The sequence below is a fragment of the Camelus ferus genome, chromosome 1 (assembly GCF_009834535.1).
Source record: "Camelus ferus isolate YT-003-E chromosome 1, BCGSAC_Cfer_1.0, whole genome shotgun sequence".
NCBI classification, from domain to species: Eukaryota; Metazoa; Chordata; class Mammalia; order Artiodactyla; family Camelidae; genus Camelus; species Camelus ferus.
The window spans coordinates 109,286,522-109,304,366 of NC_045696.1; the positions used below are offsets into that span (position 1 = coordinate 109,286,522).

General features: G+C 43.7%; 1 protein-coding gene across 2 annotated transcripts in view; it reads left to right on the plus strand.

Annotated features, from left to right (window-relative positions):
- The first annotated feature begins 11,381 nt into the window (after window positions 1–11,381).
- RYK (receptor like tyrosine kinase) overlaps window positions 11,382–17,845 on the plus strand; it is a 95,486-nt gene continuing 89,022 nt past the window's right edge. The window contains exon 1 of one of the 2 annotated variants that reach the window (XM_032488186.1): window positions 11,382–11,775. In XM_032488186.1, the coding sequence (XP_032344077.1) occupies window positions 11,547–11,775 (229 nt within the window). In that variant the 5' untranslated portion in view covers window positions 11,382–11,546. The remainder of the gene's footprint in view (window positions 11,776–17,845) is intronic. The other variant, XM_032488185.1, reaches the window with a different exon arrangement.

Below are 17,845 nucleotides of genomic sequence, written 5' to 3' on the forward strand. Positions count from 1 at the left end.
TTCCTATGGACCAGGCAACCGGTTGGGTGCTTTGCATGCACAGCCTCGTGTGCTCCTCTCCTTAATCCCTGCTGCAGAACGGGTGTTACTGCGAGGAAGGTATAGCTCAGCAGTAGAGCGCGTGCTTAGCCTACCTGAGGTGCTGGGTTCAATCCCCAGTATCTCCATTAATAAATAAATCTAATCACACACACCCCCAAATAAATATATTAGAATTGGTGTTATTGACTCCATTTATAAAGGACCTATAACTTGCCTGGGGTCACAAAGCTGGAGAGGGTCAGGGAGTTGGGGTCAGAGCCCAGATCTATCTCATTGTTATTCAGTGTTTTCTCCTTACTGTTGGATAAACTCTCAGACCCTCCCATGGGTCCCAATCTTCTAACTGTGGTCAAATAAAAAGGCAGATTCAATTTCAGTTCTGAATAAAAAAATCAAGTCTGCGCATATCATTTTGCAAATTGCAAGAGGTTGCTCCAAGGAAGCACAGTGACCCCATCAAGGGGACCCAGTGGATTAGAACAAAGTTTCTTTCAATCTAAGCCCAGTGCGTCTTCCACTATACCAGTTTCCCAAACGTGGTCTACAGAATTGGTGATGCCACTAGGTGCACCGTGAGAAAGCATCATGCAGTTAATCAGTACGGAAGTTATTGAGTAAAGTTTACCAGGACTTCTCCGAGCAAAGCAATGTACCTTTGCTTCTCCAAAAGCAGGCATTGGCATGCCATGTTTCCTAAACTTATAAAGTTTGGTGGAGCAACTGTAAGCCTCTTATCAAGCCATTGTATCATAGAACAGAGTTTGGAACTCTGACTTTCCTCGGACAAGCACTTACCTGGAGGAAATGCAGACATTGCGTTAAGCACGGGTTTTAAGTAGTGCAAACTGACCACCGACAAAGATGATATTTTCTCCAGGGAGAATGAGGAACCCCAGTCCTGCAGGGTCTCATGTATTTCCCGATAGAATTGGGTGGTGACAGACACTGAAGAGAAGGGATCCTACTGAGTAAGGGAAGGAACTCCATGGGCTTTGGAGAAAGGACAGAATCTGTGTAGAATGAGACCAGGTCTAAAAAACTCACACCTATCAGGTAAGGACTACTCCGCAGGACTCAAACTGCAAGGATGACATACAGCTTTATTTTTCTCAGTCAAACCTTGCTCTGAGACCCACTCATAATGGTCAGCAAAAAGTCCTGTACCAGTCACTTTTGGTGACTCTTACCCCTTTCCTCAGGTCATACCAGAAGCCCAAGCTTGTCTAGTCCAGAACAATGGGGAAAGATGAGCTTCTGGTCATAGAAGACCCGTGGGAGGGTTTTCAGTGTTACTCCTGCCATGCAGATTTGGACCAGCACTGATGCTCCAGGGAGAACTCTGAAATGGCCCTCCCAGGGCCATCGTCACAGACAGGGCTCAGTTACGGGGACCCTGTGGCAACTAGAGCCACCAGGCAGTGTCCACAGACAACCAGCCTCCTCACAAAACCTGAGACTCTCCCCATTTCCAGCCACAGTGAGGTTTTCTCAGCAACTGGTTACATCCCTCATTCCCTGGAAGTCCTAACCCAGCCCCCACCTCCACTCCCAATTCATCCAATTTAGCTTCTGTAACCAAGCTCCTGATAACACAGGGCTGGTATCTCTTCTGGGGTTCAGATGAGCCAGGCTGACCTTAGGCATTAAAAATACCAGGAACTTAAAGATCCTCTCAAAAAGGGAGGGGAAAAAATGACTTTTCTTTCTTTGGCTGATGAATCCATAGCAGGTACACCTAACAGCATCATTCAAAGAAGGAGAGGGAGGAGGAGGTGGGAGGGGCGGGGAGAGGAGGAGGAGAGGCAGGAGAAGAAGAAATTTTTCAAGAATGCATTATTGGGAAGCATAGGGCTTAGTGGTAGAGTGCATGTTTAGCATGCACGGGGCCCTGGGTTAATTCCCCAGTACCTCCATTTAAATAAATAAACAAATAAACAAACCTAATAACCTACCCACCTCCAGAAAAAAAATGTTTAAAAAATCTTTTAAAAAAGGGGGAAGGGTGGATCTCAGTGGGGAAGGTTTAGCTTAGTGGTAGAGTGCATGCTTAGCATGTGCAAAGTCCTAGGGTTCAATCCCCAGTACCTCCATCACGTACATACATACATACATACATACACCTGCATCCTCAAGGACCAACACGGGTTCAGGAGCCCATGGAGGAGGAGGCAGTCAAGAGTCAGGAAGTATCTGAGGAAAACCAATACCTAAGAGAGAGCAGCAAACTTGACAAGAAAGACTGATGACTGAGGAAAGAATGAGAACAAAGACCAGAGTTTAAATGCACGTGAGCAGTTGCTTCAGAATGCACTTGGGCTCCTGATCAAACTACCTGAAATCGATTCCCAGCTCTACCACCTTCTAGATGTATGGATGGAATTGGGCCAAGAATGTGCCTCGATTTCCTAATCTATAAAGTGTGGATTTAAATAATCCCAATATGGTAGGATTATTGTGCAGATTAAATAAAATAATCCATGTATAAACACTTACCTTGATTAAGTAGCCAATAATAAGTGCTCAGTGAATGTTAGATACTTTATTATTATTATTAAAAAAAAAAAACAAGAACTGGCTGTGGTAGAAAAGTGACCATTTGAGAATTTGTAAATTAAAATCAAATCTATAGCATTTTTTTAAAATGAAAAGGATGAAATGAACAGTATGACAGACACAGATAAAAAGGGAATTAGGACTGACATCTGGCCAGTGTACCTCAGAGGGGCCCAGCCTTTAACTGGCCTTCCCTTCTTCCCCTCCAGGGAGGCAGAGCTCTGGCTGGCATGCCTGGGAGTGGGGAGTCGGGGTGGAGATTGGTGAGTCTGGGGCTAACTTTTGGCAAGCAGGACCAAGAGTGTGCTTACCTGTGGAAGGACTGAACAGATAAGCAGATATACCGAGGGTGGTGGGAGCCAGGTTTCTGTCTGTCGGAGGAAGGAGTCACAAACAGGGAATGAGGAAGAAATGGTGTGAGAATGAAATCAGAGGTGTTGACGAAAAGTCATAGATTTCATAGATCCGCTGTGGGGGGGGCACATATACACACAGGAATGTACATACATAAATATGTACATTTCCTTGCTCTGTCTCCTCAGAGGGCCTAGACCCAATTATATCCCAGTAGCAATAAGTATACTTGAGCTCCCAAATCTTGATCTCTGAATACCACTCTCTCCTAAAAGGAACTGGGGCTCCTAAGAGAAATGGGCTGATTTCAGAGCTGGGACAGAAAAGTACAAGAGGAGACAAGAATATTTTGTTGTCCCATAAAGTAAGAAAATGCTCAACCAATGCTAGAGACGTACCAAAAGACATAGGGACCAAGTGAAGGGGCTCCCACTGGCCAAATCTCAAATATCCCCAAATATATTTTGAGGCTGAAAATATATGATAGTATGAGATTATAATCATTGAATAAAATAAGAATTCATGAATCCATACAGATATAAATAAATTATAAAAATAAATAGGAGAAAAAGGAAAGGTCTCCCTTTTGGTTGAATGCCAACTGAATATGGAATGAATAATAAAGTTAGAAAATCATCAACGGGTGATCAAACTAGTGGATAAAAGTTTGATGAAGAACCGGAGATTTACATCATCTCAAAGTATCTCTACCCAAATTTCTTACTAATTGCAAGGGGAAAAACAGCAATTTTACAAAAAGAAATGCATCAGATAGCACAGTAATCAGGTGATCAAGATTAATAACATCAGTTTGGGCCAAACCAACATCATTTGCCTTCTGATATAATGCATTGAGAAAAATATATGGTTTCTGTGATGTTCTCGCCCAAAATGTGTAAACCTGAATCTAATCATGAGGAAACATCAGGCAACACCAGTTGGGTAACATTCTACAAAATACAAGAACAGACAAAAGAAAGGTTGAGGAACTTTTCAGATTAAGGAAACTAAAAGGACATGAGAGAAAAATGCAATGTGTGAATCTGGATTGGATCCCAGAGCAGGAAAAAACAGTTACAAAGACTTTGAGACACTTGATGAAATTTGAATATGGACCATGGATTAGAAAATAGTATTGTAATCAGAGTTAAATTCTGTATTTTGAAAATTGTACTATGTTTATGAAAGAGAATGTCCTTGTTAGGAAATGCACCACGAAGTGCTTAGGGGTAAAGGGGTATAATGTCTCCAACCTATTCTCAAAGGGTTCAGAAAAAAAAGATGGGTATTTATCTATCGAACTGTCTAGGGATGATAAGGGAAATGGAGCTGAGAATTTCCTGGAATTTTTAAAAGACACCAGATCCAGGAATCTCAATAAATTTCAAGCAAAGTAAATGCAAAGATAGCCACATTTACATACACCCTAGTGAAACTGTGGAACACCACTGGAAGAGATCTCTTTAAATAGCCATAAAGGAAAGACAGATAATGAGTCAAAGTGGCAGTTAAGAGTTACAACTGACTTTTCAAAAGCAACAATGGAAACCAGAAGACAAGTAACGAAGAGTATGTTCAGAATACAGGAGATCTCTTAGGATGTCCCTTAGTTTACTATGTTGATTAGGGTCAATGACAATGACTATGACAATCCAATCTGTTGTTGGAGAAGAGGTTTTTGCCTCGCTCAGGGAAAGAATTCAAGAGCAAGGCATGGTAAAGGGAAAGCAAGACTATTTAGAGAGAAACACACTCCATAGACAGAGTGGAGTCTGTCTCACTCAGAAGGGAAAACAGCTTAGGAGATACATATTCCATAAACAGAATGTGGGCCGTCTCAAAAGGTGAGAGGGAGAGAAGCCGAGAGGTGTTGGGTGTTCGGTTAAAAGTAAAAGTAGTAGATTTAGGTTTTATGGGCTGGGTAATTTTTATATGCTAGTGAGTAGGAGGATTATTCCAACCACTTTGGGGAAGGGGCAGGGATTTACAGGAATCGGGCCTTGCCCACTTTTGGACCTTTATGGTCAGCCTAGGAATTATCCATGGCTCTGTGGCTGTGCCATGAGGCTCATGGTCTACTGGAAGTTGAATCTTCCGCCCTCTTGGTTCTAATCAGTTTGTCCTGTCCTCAGTTGCTGTGTCACTCCTTCAGTGGTTGTGCTCAGCCCCCTTTCATCCTGTCTCAAATCCAGGCAAGATTAGTAATGGCCAGACCGTTTAGGAATGCAGGTTTGGGTCATCCTACCAGATGAAGAACCAAAAACCAGCTGAGGTGCTCACTGAAGGCAAATGGAATACAGAATGGGTAGGAGAAAAAGGTAGTTATAACTACCAGCTACAATCATGTAACCAGCTATAGCAATAAGGAGTGTAATTTTAATAAATTTTGTCATATTTATTTCTTCCATTTGGGAACTATTTGTCCCAAACACACTTTATTATGAATAAAAATTTATTTTGTTATGAATGTTTGAGTATACACATATATTAAGCAAATATCTTTGATTTCTTTCCATTCTTATTCCTTTGTCATGTAACATAAGATGTATTGACTTTATATCAGTTTATTAATTTCACATCAGAGTATGTAAGTTGCATGATATCAGGAGAAGAATAAACATCACTCAAGGATTTTCCCTCCTCTTCTGGGGAAGAAATTAGCGTGTTTTCAGGTGCACACAGGATAGTTGTATCATGCTGGCAGAGTTATGATCTTATTATTGTTTTACTTAGAGATTAAGTATAGTTTCAGGAGATGAGAATGGGTGCCAAGTTTACAAGAGGTGGACTTGTGGTGGTCAATTTTATGTGTCCACTTGACTGGGATACAGGATGCTCAGATAGCTGGCAACATATTATTTCTGGATATATCTGTGAGGGTGTCTCTGGAAGAGATTAGCATTTGAATCAGTGGACTGAGTAGAGATCACCTTCACCAATGAGGGTGGGCCTCATCTGATCCAAGGACGACTTGAAAAGAACAAAAATGTAGAAGAGAACTCGAATTCCTTCTCTGCTTGAACTGAGACATCTATCTTCTGCCCTCTGAATTCAGCACTCCTGGTTGTCAGGCCTTTGGCTAGGATTTAAATTACACCATTGCCCCCAACCCCTTCTGCACCCTTTGGATTCAGACTGAATTACACTGCAGGCTTTTCTGGTTCTCCAGCTTGCAGACAGCAAATCCTGGGACTTCTTGACCTCCATAATCATGTGAGCCAAGTCCCATAGTAAATCTCTTATCTCCCCTCTCTCCCTCTTTATATATAGATAGATAGATTATTATATATGTCTATATAATAATATAGTATGTTATTATATACCATATAATAATTCTATATAATAATATATTTTCTAAATAGTATAACATATAATACATATAATAAATAAGTAAAATATGTATATTTATTTACTTACTAAATATATATATTTACTTATTTATTTATGTTTATATCCTATTGACTGTTTCTCTGGAGAACCCTGACTAATACCTGAATAATACAATTGGTTACAACAACTAAGAGTGGAATAGTCAATAAATGCAATAAATAGTGTTTGAGAGAAATGGCTCCCCATATGAAAAAATAAAATAAAATAGTGTCCTATGCTATATAAACATAAATTCCAGACGAATTAGGGAGCTATTTTTTTAAGGTACAAAGGTATTAGGAAAACACAAAAACTATTAATTGTGGAGTTTTTCTTAAGCAAGACCCAAAACGCAGAAGCCATAAAGGAATCGACTGTCAGATTTATCTAAAGTAAAAATCCAAAATTTAAATTAAGTAAAGGACATCACAAGTAAGGTTAAATGACAAGCAGTTACAGCAAAAGAAAATAACTGCAAATCAAGAAAAAGGACAAACCACCCACTAGAAAAACAGTCAAAAGCTGTAAATTAAGTGGGCAGTTAATACCCACCAGAAGATGCTCAATCTCCCTCGTGTCGACTAAAATAAATGCGCAGCCTAAAAGTTGAGAGATACTGTTTTATTTGGCGAAAGAACTTGAGCCGGGATGACAGCCTCTCAGATGGCTCTGAGGGACTGCTCCAAAGAGATAGGGGAGGAGCTAGGATATATAGGAGCTTTACAACAAAGACCAGGTAGTTGGAACAATAAAAGATTGCTTGTTATCTAAAGAAAATCAGGCATCTCAAGTTTAAGAATTTAGTGCTTTTCTATGTATGGGAGGCAGCAAACACTTGGGCTCACTGAATTCATTCCTTTGACAAGCACCTAGCTATCTAGGGCCAGTATCCTGTCCTTTTTTATTCTGAGTCCCCTCAGAGTGCACCACTGTGAGTGGCTGCAGAGGCCGGGCTGCAGGCTTGTCTTCACTGGGGGGTGGGCGTAGCGGCTGATGACTTGATAGTTTCAGCATTCTTTGTTTACTGATATGGTTTGCAGTATTTTTCGTTCACACTAGTAATCAGAGAAATGCAGATTAAACAAGTTATTTTTCTTTCCCCAGACTGTCAAAAGCAAAATGAAAACCAGTGATACATTACCTTGTCTTTCATACATACCACTGGTGGAAGCCTACATTGGTAAAAATCTTTCAGAGGGCAATTCAGTGGAATCTACCAACATTAAAGGATAACTCCCTTCGACTCTTCTGAGAATCTACCCTTCTCAATATCTACATATGTGCACAAAGATGCAGGGGCAAGGATGTATGGTCCCATCACTAGAACCATGAAATGCAAGCATCCTCGAGACCTCAACTTATTTTGTTCAGGGAAAAAAGCAAGTCATGTCAACTATTACCTTTGGTACGATCCCATTTCTGAAAAACTGAAAGAAACCACATACACATATAGAGTTGCCTGTCTAAGTACATATATATGTAGGTAAATTTTCAGACAAAGGGCTCTAAAAACACACACCAAACTGGGAGGTGGTGGAGACAGATGACGGCTTATGTCAAGAGGGATATTCATGTTTTCCTCTGTGAACTTCCGAGCCACTGGACTCTTTCACAACACAATGGGTTAATATACTTATTACTTGTGGAGGGAGAAGGTTTAAAAAGTAAACTGCTCACAGAAGCGTTCCCAACTGCTGCTTGCAAAGGAAGGAGCTGTTTTCAGAACTTAGAGCCAGTCCCCTTGTTTTAGATCCCTGCCCCAGCTGAGTGAGCGCAGTCCAGGTGGGGGAGCTGTTCTCAGGGCTCCGTGTGTTGGCGTCTATCCTTGTGGACACGAGCTGGGACTCTAAGTGGACATCAGTCTACGCATGATCACCCCAGTCATTTCCGTTAACCCGGAGGCCCCACCGCTTCCCGCCCGACCCGGGCTGGCTCAGCGCTGCCACCCATCCACCCTGCTGCATCTCAAGCCCACGGCTGGCCTTTTTCAGGAGCAGTGAAACAAGTCTTGGGCAGATAGTATTTTCTGGGGCTTCTGAAACTTGTCTCCCAGAGGAGAATAAGGTTGACCACAGTGACAAGCAAAATCAAGAGCGGGGCAGTGGGTAGAGTAGGACCATATCTGTTGCCTTGGTTTCCTCCAGGCAAAGAAACCTCAGGAGGCTGGAGTCAGGGCTTCCCAGCATTTTCACACTGAGGCTTACTCTGAAATTTCAAAAATTACTACCCATACCCTGATAAGGGAGGGAGAGGGGACTCCTTCAGAGATGGGTTAGGGGTTGTAGGAAGACTTTTGTGTGAGACCAAGTACCCCACAGAGACAAGAGAGACTGGGAACTGGTTCCTCCTCTGGGGAGTTAAAGTGTTGGGAAGTCACAATTTTAATCTTATTCAGAAGTTAATGTTTGAGTATAGATTTGAAGAAGGGAAAGATGAAGCCATGTGGATGACATGAGGAAGAGCATTCCAGCACGAGGAAGAGTACAGGGAAAGGCCCTGAGGTAGGATTGTGTCTGATGTGCAAGGAAGCCATCGTGACTGGAGCTAAGTGAGTAGGGGGAGAGTAGAAGGAGGTAAGATCAGAAGGGTAGGGAGGAAGGCAGAGTGAGAACTGCCTTGACAACTTGCAAGGACTTGGCCTTTTGTTCTAGATGAATTAGGGAGCCATTGGCAGTCTAAGAGCCAGGGAGTGACATAATCTGGCTAAGGTTTATCAGGATGGCTCTGGCTCCTGTGTTGAGAACAAGCTAAAGGAATAAAGGGAAAGCAGAGAGGCAGTGGGGCGGCAACTAAAGTAGTCCAGAAGAGAGTGTTAAGAGCTGAGATTTTCTTGACAGAGTGGTCAGCATCACCTGGAGGGCCTGTGATACACTTTGGGGGACAGGGACTCCTTAGAACAAGTGATGAAATGTACATGTCACTTCTCTGTGTGTTGCAGTCCACTTCGCAGAGTCTGGGGTGGAGCCTAGGAACTTGCATTTCCACACGTTCCCAGGTGATACTACTACTGGTCTGGGAACCACACTTTCACAGCCACTAACTTTTTCTTCATAGCACTGATGAAAATGTGCAATAAATATTTGTCGTACCTCCTCAAGGAAGCTCCTTATTCACCCCTGTGTCCCAGTGACAAGTGTGATGTCTGGCATTAATGTCTCGAGCTTGACTCTGGGCCAGGCATGATGCTAAACTGAATGAATTTCTTGAGGATCCCTGGTTTGAACGGTTTAGAAGTAACTGGCGAGGAAACTTTCCAGGAAGTGGTCATTAGAGGGAAGGGATTAACTATAATAATAATAACAATGGGTGTGACAGCCACCCACTCCAGTGTCTGCCTAGGTGTTTTACTCACATCTTCTCCAGTTAAATCCTGTAAAAGCCCTGTGGGTCTGGCATTATCACCCCTGTTTTATGAATGAGGAAACCAGAGGCTCAGAGAGTTAAAGTAATTTTCCCAAGGTCACACCACTAAAAAGTACCAGAACCCAGCCAGGCCTGACTGACAAACAGCTCTGAGCTGTTTATATCACAGACTACCTCAAGAAGTCACTGATAAGAGGAGATTGCTTTGAAGACAGGAGCTTCCTTACTTGGTGACTGTGAGTCATTTTCAAACATGCAGGGATATGCCATCCTTTAAACAAACAAACAAACAAACCACTTCCTGTCTGAATTGAGAGCCTGTTCACACAGCTTCCCAGCCCCAAGCCCTTCTTGACAGAATTCTGGTCCCCCAATAGGTAGCAGTGTTTGCCCCCAAAGAAGTATTTTTGCTGACCTTTGTGATTTTATCATTCTCTGGTGGAGCACTCTTCCTCAGCCCTCATCCTCTTCCCAGCTTCCTTTTGTAGAATCATGGGCACAGTATTCTGTGCTGGGGAGCTGAGGCTTTAAGTTTGAGGCCGGTTTATCTCTAAATGGAATCCATCCCTTGCTAAAGAAGGAGAGAAATCAAGTTCCAGGACTTCCCGTCTCATGAGCCCCTCTCTTTTCCACGACTCTCCCCACAGGATAAAAATAGCAGCCTCCCAGGGCCTCACTGCTGGTGCAGCAATTGTGCACTGAAGCTGGGCCTGGCAGGGGGCAGCTGCTCCCAGAGGCGCGGGCCTGATGCGAGGTATAGGGGCAGAGCAGGGTCCTGCCCACAGGGGCTAGGTGACCCGGGCCTGGCCGGACGCTTGGGAGCCTGCGCAGAGAGAAAGGGACCCTGGAGCAGGCTTAACCGCTGGCAGTGGGTTGCTCACATAAATACATCACGAGGTGAACGGGCTCTCTGAGTTGCCTTTAAAACAGACGAGGTGTATTCGTGATTCTTAACCTCTTTGAGGGACAGGGACTCCTAGAACAAATAATAAGTACATACCACTTCTCTGTGTGTGCTCAAGCCTGCACACAGCACAGGCTGCGAGACACACACTTTTGTACACAGTTTCATACGGGGTAGGGGGAACTGTCAAAGCCTGCATGGACCACGGGGTAACAACTTCAAATACAGGTTGATTATACAGACGCCGAACGATTATTAAAAATAAAAATGTGTAACGTGTAAGAATAAGATTACTAAAGTTTGCTGAGTAAGATCTTCTTGGAAGATAAATGTATATAGTATGTATAAGTGCGAAAACAGACAGAGAAATGTTAATGTTGACCTCTGTTGGCAGGATAGAAGGTGATTTCTATTTTTCTCTATTTTCTCTCCAAACAAAAAGCATGTTTCTCTTTGCAATCAGAGCAGCCGTATCCAGGCATTTCCCTGGGTCTGCTCAGCTGTAGGAGGGGCGCGGTCGTCCATGGACCCTCCGTCCCGGGAGTGTGTGTATGTGTTGCAGACAATAGACGAGCAAATATCAGGCTAGTGACAACGTGGGGTGGGGACACTATCCTTAAGAGGGTGACCTGAGACCCCCTCGCCCGCGGAGGAACTGGAAAATCAAAGCGCCGGAGCGGAGCGGGCGGTGCGTGCGCGCGCGCTCTCGGGGCGGCAGCGGCGCGCACGGGCGCGCCTCCGCGGCCCGCCCCCCGCAGCGGACGATGCCGCCGAGGAGGCGGCGGCGGCGGCGGCGGCGCGCTCCGGTGGTGTGAAGCGGCGGCCGGCTGCCACGGGCCGGCGGCGCGATGAGCTGGGCGGCCGCCCCCGGCTCGGGGCTGTGAGGGGCTCGGGGCCGGGGGTGGGCGGCGGCGGCGCGGCGGGCGGCCCACGCTCCTCCTCGGCGGCGGCGGCGGTGGCCATGCGCGGGACGGCGCGGCCGGGGCCGCCGGGCCGGAGCCGCCTCCCGGGGGCCCGCGGCCTGAGGGCCCCGCCGCCGCCGCTGCTGCTGCTGCTTCTGCTCGCGCTGCTGCCCGCGCCCGGCGCCGCCGCCGCCGCCCCGGCCCCGCGGCCCCCGGCGCTGCCGCCCACGGCCGCGGGGCCCAGCGTGAGCCTCTACCTGAGCGAGGACGAGGTGCGCCGGCTCATCGGTGAGTGGGGCCCCTCCGCCTGGGCGGGCAGGTCGGGCCGGGCCCCGGTGCTTCCGGCCGCCGACGGCCCAGTCCTCGTGCGTTGGGCCGCGGGCGGGTCGGCTCCCGGTGCGCGGGGTCGCCTCCGGGCCCCGGCCTCTGCCTGCCTTGCTGGCCGGGAGGTGTGGTCCCTGCCCGGCCCCCACCCAGGCCAGCCTTCTGGCCTCCCCCCGCCCCCTCCTCCGCCCCGCGCCGCGAAAAGACCCGGGGACCCCTCGGCCGCGGTGGATCCAACCCCATTCCATCCTCCTTACAGCCTCTTCAGCCTTTCGCCTTATTCCCTCTTCCTTCCTGCCGCTCCGAGTTTCTTTGACCATTTCTGTGCGTGTCACTCTAGAGCCCTGGATTTTCGGTATCTCGAAATCCACGTTTTATTTTGGTTAAACCCGCAAACCCCGGGCTGTGGTTTTGATGCCCTAGTAGAGGCCACACTACTGTGCTCATACTTTCCAGTTATCATAGTTGTTTTTTTTTTTTTTAAACTGAGAGAGATTGGTTATAAGAGCACTACATTTTTCTGGCAGTCTCCAAATCTTGGGACCAATAAGCATATTTTACAATCGTAAATGAATCTCCAGGGAGCAGACCTTTTAGCTTCTTCAGTACCTTTTTGGTTTTTGTCTTGGATATGTTGGAGTTCGGACTGATCCTGTATTTCTGGGCCACTCTCCTACTTTGAATACCTTGTGGGGGAAGGAGAACTTGGCTTTGGGTCAGTTGGTGGTTCTGTAGTACCTAATTAGCTTTGTCATTTGGGTAATTAATTTGAAAAATAATAGTGTTCCCGTTTGGACTTTGGATTCTGAAAATGACTCCTAAGAGGAAGGTCTAATAGAAATGGCACCAAATGGAAGGCTTTGGTAGTTGCAGATAGCTAGACATTCAGTTTCTTTTGTGTTATTATGGGCCCAAAAAACCACATTTTTTTCATCTTTATTTCTCCTCCGATTTGTGATACATCTGAGTGTTTGAAGGAAAAAAATTATTCTTTTAAGCATCCATTATCTGTTACTTCATTTTATGTTTTTAACTTAAAAGACTTTCTTGAGGTCTCTTGAGGTCAACTCAGTGCTGAAATGGAATTGCTTTTAGCAGACTGTTCAGACATTGTTACATGGATTTGTAGTCTTTAACCAAAGAAGGATGCTGTGTTTTTGTTAATGTCCTGCCTTTCTAAATCCTCTTTTAGTCTAGCTGAATTAGCTGAATTAAGTTTTGCTGAATTAAAATTGCAAATTGGATTAGTACTTGTAAAAAGACTGAGTTTAGGAAAAATAATGAATGCTTATAGACATATCACATAAGTTAAAAAAAACTAATGTATTATGCGTGGTTTTGTAAATGTTTTTTGGTTAAAAGCCTGCATATAATTTGTGACTTTGTTTACATGTAAGAAACCAACTGGGTAGGGGTAGGGGACAGGGGACACCCAGAGGTTGACATTGATTGAATGCCTGCCATATACCTGCCCCTACATGTTTTATATACATCACTGCCTCTGATTTTCTTTTGTCCCAATGAAGTAGACATCATTATTCCTGTTTTAGAGACGAGAAAAGCAAGACTTTAAGTCACTTGCTCAAGGTCACAAAGTTTATAATCTTAAAAAAAAAAATCAAACATAGTGTTGACATAGGCCATAAAATTTTATTAAATGAAATGAAAATTGTTTATATAGAAGTTTGATTATGGCATGATGAAAAAGGAATCATAGTTAATTAGTACTTGAAGTGATGTATTTATTTGTTTCCTGATTGATGAGCATCCAGTTTATGCCCAGAAATGAGCTATTGGGAAGAGAGGTGGGAGGGTTGCCTTGCTGCTCAACCTCTGTCTACCTCTGGGGCTGGAGGGACCAACAACAATTATTTTCTCTAATGCATGTAGAGTTGATCTGTTACAGTGGGTCTCTTGACTCTCCACCCTGCTGGATTCAAGTCTTTCCTTCCATCCTTTTCCATTTGCCTCAGGTGTTCTAACTTTGTAGTATTTATTCCTTAGCCACTCCTGACTGGGGAAGAGCAAGTGGGTAGAGCTGAGATGTATTCCAGGCATATTGAGTTCTTAGAATGCAGTTTCCCACAGAAACTCTTACGGTGTTTAAGACTACTTGAAATACTTTATACCATGTTTTTGTATCCTTATGAATTAAATGCCTTCTGAACTTGGGAAAATTTATAATATTTCTAAGACAATGAATTTGGAATTCCAAGTAAGCAACTTACAAATGAAGTTGTTGGTGACAACTTTATAAATCGAACTAATTGTTCTTGACTTGAGAATAAGTGGTTGTTTTAATCCAGTTGATACATGCATATAGGTTTTTAAAAAAAAAGTGCAAAAAGACTTAAAAAACAGCGGTCTCCTGTCTTTGGCCTTTTTATCCTCCAGGCCCTGCTTTCCAGTGGAAGCTACTATCTCAAACAGTTCCCCCCCCGCCCCCGTCTGTTTTCATATTTGAAATCAATGTAGAATAAGCATTTGACTTCTTAGTATCATAACTGTGTACTTGCCCTCTTCTCACCTTCAGGCCCCTCAATACAGATACATAATTTTTGGTAAAACCAGCAGTCCATATTTACATTATTGTGTGTGTGTGTGTGTGTGTGTGTGTATTACATTTTATTACGTCTTACGTTTATATACATATACATGCACTTACATACATAAACTCACTTCTGAGTTAAATAGTGACCCATGGTAGTGTTTTCTTTTCGTATACGGTTTTGTTTTTCCTGGAGCAAATAATTGCCTTTTAAACTTTTTGATTACTTTTTATGTTTCTGTGGCTATGTTCTCTTGAATACTCCAAGAAATATGTTAAATGCCTTTTGATTTGTTTTTTCCAGGTAACACATCACATCATCTATCAGTTGACTTTATTTCCTCTTAGAGACTCCCTTCTTTGAAGCCTTCCATCCTCTTCCAATCTGGACAGTAGGATTGTTTTTCCTGCATCTCCTGTTCCCTTCTGTCCTGTTTTAGAGCCTCTGTTTCCTCCATCTCCTGTCTTCCTTTTTCTTGGTTTGCCTCGTACTGCTAAAGTGTATCCTCAGTAGCTTCCCTTAAAGGGTTGCGTGGAGGTCAGTTATTTGAGGCCTTGCATGTCTGAAGGTGTCTGTCCTGTCCTCATGCTTTATAGGTGACATGGCTGAAATTAGAATATTAGATTGAAAATAATTTTTTTTTGCAATTTTGATGGCATTTTTATATTCTTTTCTGGCATTTAGGATTTTTAATGAAAAATCCAAAGCCACTCTGATCCCTTTTTCTTTTCTTTTCTTTTCCTTTTTTTAAAAGCTCAGAGTCTTTTTCTTAAAAAAAATTCTGTAATTTCGTAAGCTTTTGTGTGGGTCCTTCCTTCTGTCTGTGTGTCGTTCCTCTTTTGGTGAGCCCTATCAGTCTAGAGACTCATATCCTTCAGTTTTCAAAAATGTCTCTTACTTTTTTGATAATTTCCTACCCTTCATTTTTTGTTTTTTCTACCTGAGATGTCTATTGGTTTGGTTATTGAATCTCCTGAAATTGCTCTTCAGATATTCTTCACTTATGTTACCTCTTGTATCTCTGTATTTGGAGGTGGAAAGAGGGGGAGAATTCCTCAATTTTGCCTTCCAGGCTTTTACTTTTAAAATTTTAATGATGATGATTTAAAATTTTAGAACTCTTTTTGTTCTCTGTTTCCGTTTCCGTTTTCATTTCATTTCATTTTTTTCTTTCCATTTTATTTTAATTTTATGGATGTATTATCTTATCTTTGAGGCATGCATATGTTGTTTTTAACTTTTTCTATATGTTTACTATTTTTAAAACATTTCTGCTTCCTCCAGTGTGCCTTTTCATTTCAGGGTTCTTTTTATGTTTATTCATATTGCAAATATCTGTTGATCCTTGGCTGTCTGTAATTAAGAGCCAGGTACTGAAAAGTTGATTAGCAGAGAGGGAGCATGTGCATGTGTGTGCAGTCCAGTGACTTAACTTGGAGTGTGGGTGGATTTTTCATTGGGACCCCCGCCACGCACACACACACACACACATACACATCAGCACCTTCACATCTTCTTGGGGACTGGTCAGTGTCTGCAGAGAAGACACCTCCAGCCTGCTGCCTCTGATGTGCTTGGTGATACACCAGCTGTCTGGATTTGGGTTACGTGGTTGGGGAGGGATGGAGGGTGCTGCTGTTCAGGCTGTAGACTTTGACTTTTCCTGTTTACAGCTCTCCTGCCTCTGTGGTTCAGTTTCTTCAGAAAAAACTTTGGGTCCCCAGCTGGACCTGGTGGTCTGACAGCTTTGAATACCCCCATCAGAGGCTCCTCATTTGACAGGTCTGAGTCTCAGGCTGGCCTTTGGTGGCCCTTGGTGCACCCAGGGGTCCTGAGAAGTGGTGACCATTCCTTCAGCTGCTTCCCATCTTGTAAAAGTTTGTTGAAATGTATGAAGTATTGTTATCTTCTTTCCCTTTCTGTTTGTCTTTGTGGTTTAATGTTTTTGTGATTTCATTACTATCATTTTAGAGGCGTTTTGGGAGGAAATGAGGATAAAGGCTAGTGGTCATTCCACAAAGTGTAAATGGCAGTTAGGGTTGGGCTTTGACTATTGAGTGGGTGACGTGTAGCAATTTTTGGTGATTATATTAGAAAAAGTAGTGGCAGTTGCAGTAGTGGTTGACACTTTTTAGAGTGCTGCTGATAAGTGGCAATCTTCTGCCTGTGTCAGGCACAAGGGTATCCCTGTTTTAGGTGTGTATGTTCCATTTTGCAGATGCGGACACAGATTTGGAGGAGGTATATAACCAGCTTATTCCTTGGTAGTAGGGCAGGCAGTCCCAGTGGAAGTCCCTTGGTACAGAGAGTCCAAAAGCCTGAGGAGCTGTTAATCTGTAGGTGGCATCTCTGTGTCCCCAGGCCCGGCTTCATTGCTCTTGTTTACTCCTCTTGCCAGGCTGCAGTATAGGCATCCATTTGCTCATTTTGCTGATGAGGACTCTGATTTGGGGCCCTTTGGGCCGTGAGTAGAGGGCCAGGTCTTGACTCAATCTGGAATCCATATGCCTCTTTGTTAGCTCAAGAGGGGCTGGGAGTAACCAAAATGCTCAAGTCGAAGAATCTGCAGGTCTGCTGCTGCGTGTGCTCCTCTGTGGTCTTAACTATTATCTGCATCCTCTCCTGTCTCTATGATTGATAATTCTGGGAGTACTGGGTTTCTGGAAGTCCAGAGCTGGTGAAAGTGGTCTGTTGCTGCGTCAGTGTTAGGGGTTTGGGAGCAAAATGCTGATGGGTGGGAGGTATAGTACAAAGTGGTCATGGTGGCAGTGGTGGTGGTGATGCGGAATCCGTAGGGGTCAGAGGGACCTCTGAGAATAGACTCTGCCTCCCACCAATTAGAAATTCACCTTGGATAACTTGCTTCTTGTTTAAAATAAATGCCCTCTAGAAGAGTTAAGCATTGTTCACATCTTATTTGTAATCAGTTCATTACTAGTTGAGATCTTTGCTCCCCAAATCAGTCCAGTAAAAATTTTTGAAGCCCAACCAAGTACCATTGTGGTAGAAAATGGCAATTCATAATTACTAAATTCCTTTTCTTGGGTAACTCAGAATTTCTTAGGGAAGACTAACAGTTGTATCTATAACTGTAACACTGAGGTAAGAGTTACATTGCTGGTTATTGTGAGAGTGATTACTTTTGACTTTAGAAGGGCGGAGAAGGGAGAGCCTTAGGGGGTTTAAAGAGGGTGTTCCAGGAAAGAATGTATAATGTACAAGTGTGTAAGATGTACGTTTGAGCCTCATCTTGAAGAATGAGCTTGAAAGGCAGAAAAGAGGAGCATTTCATGTCAGAGAAAATAGTGTGAACAAAGCCATAGATGTGTGGAAGCAAATGTGTGTGAAATTAAGCAGTAGGAAGTCTAATTTGGTTAAGATGAGAAAACCTGGCAAAGCCTCAAAGTGTCAGGGTGTAAAGCTGGGAAGTAGGTTGAAGCTGGATTAGGAATTTGAAATTTATGTTATAGGTAATGAGGAACTAT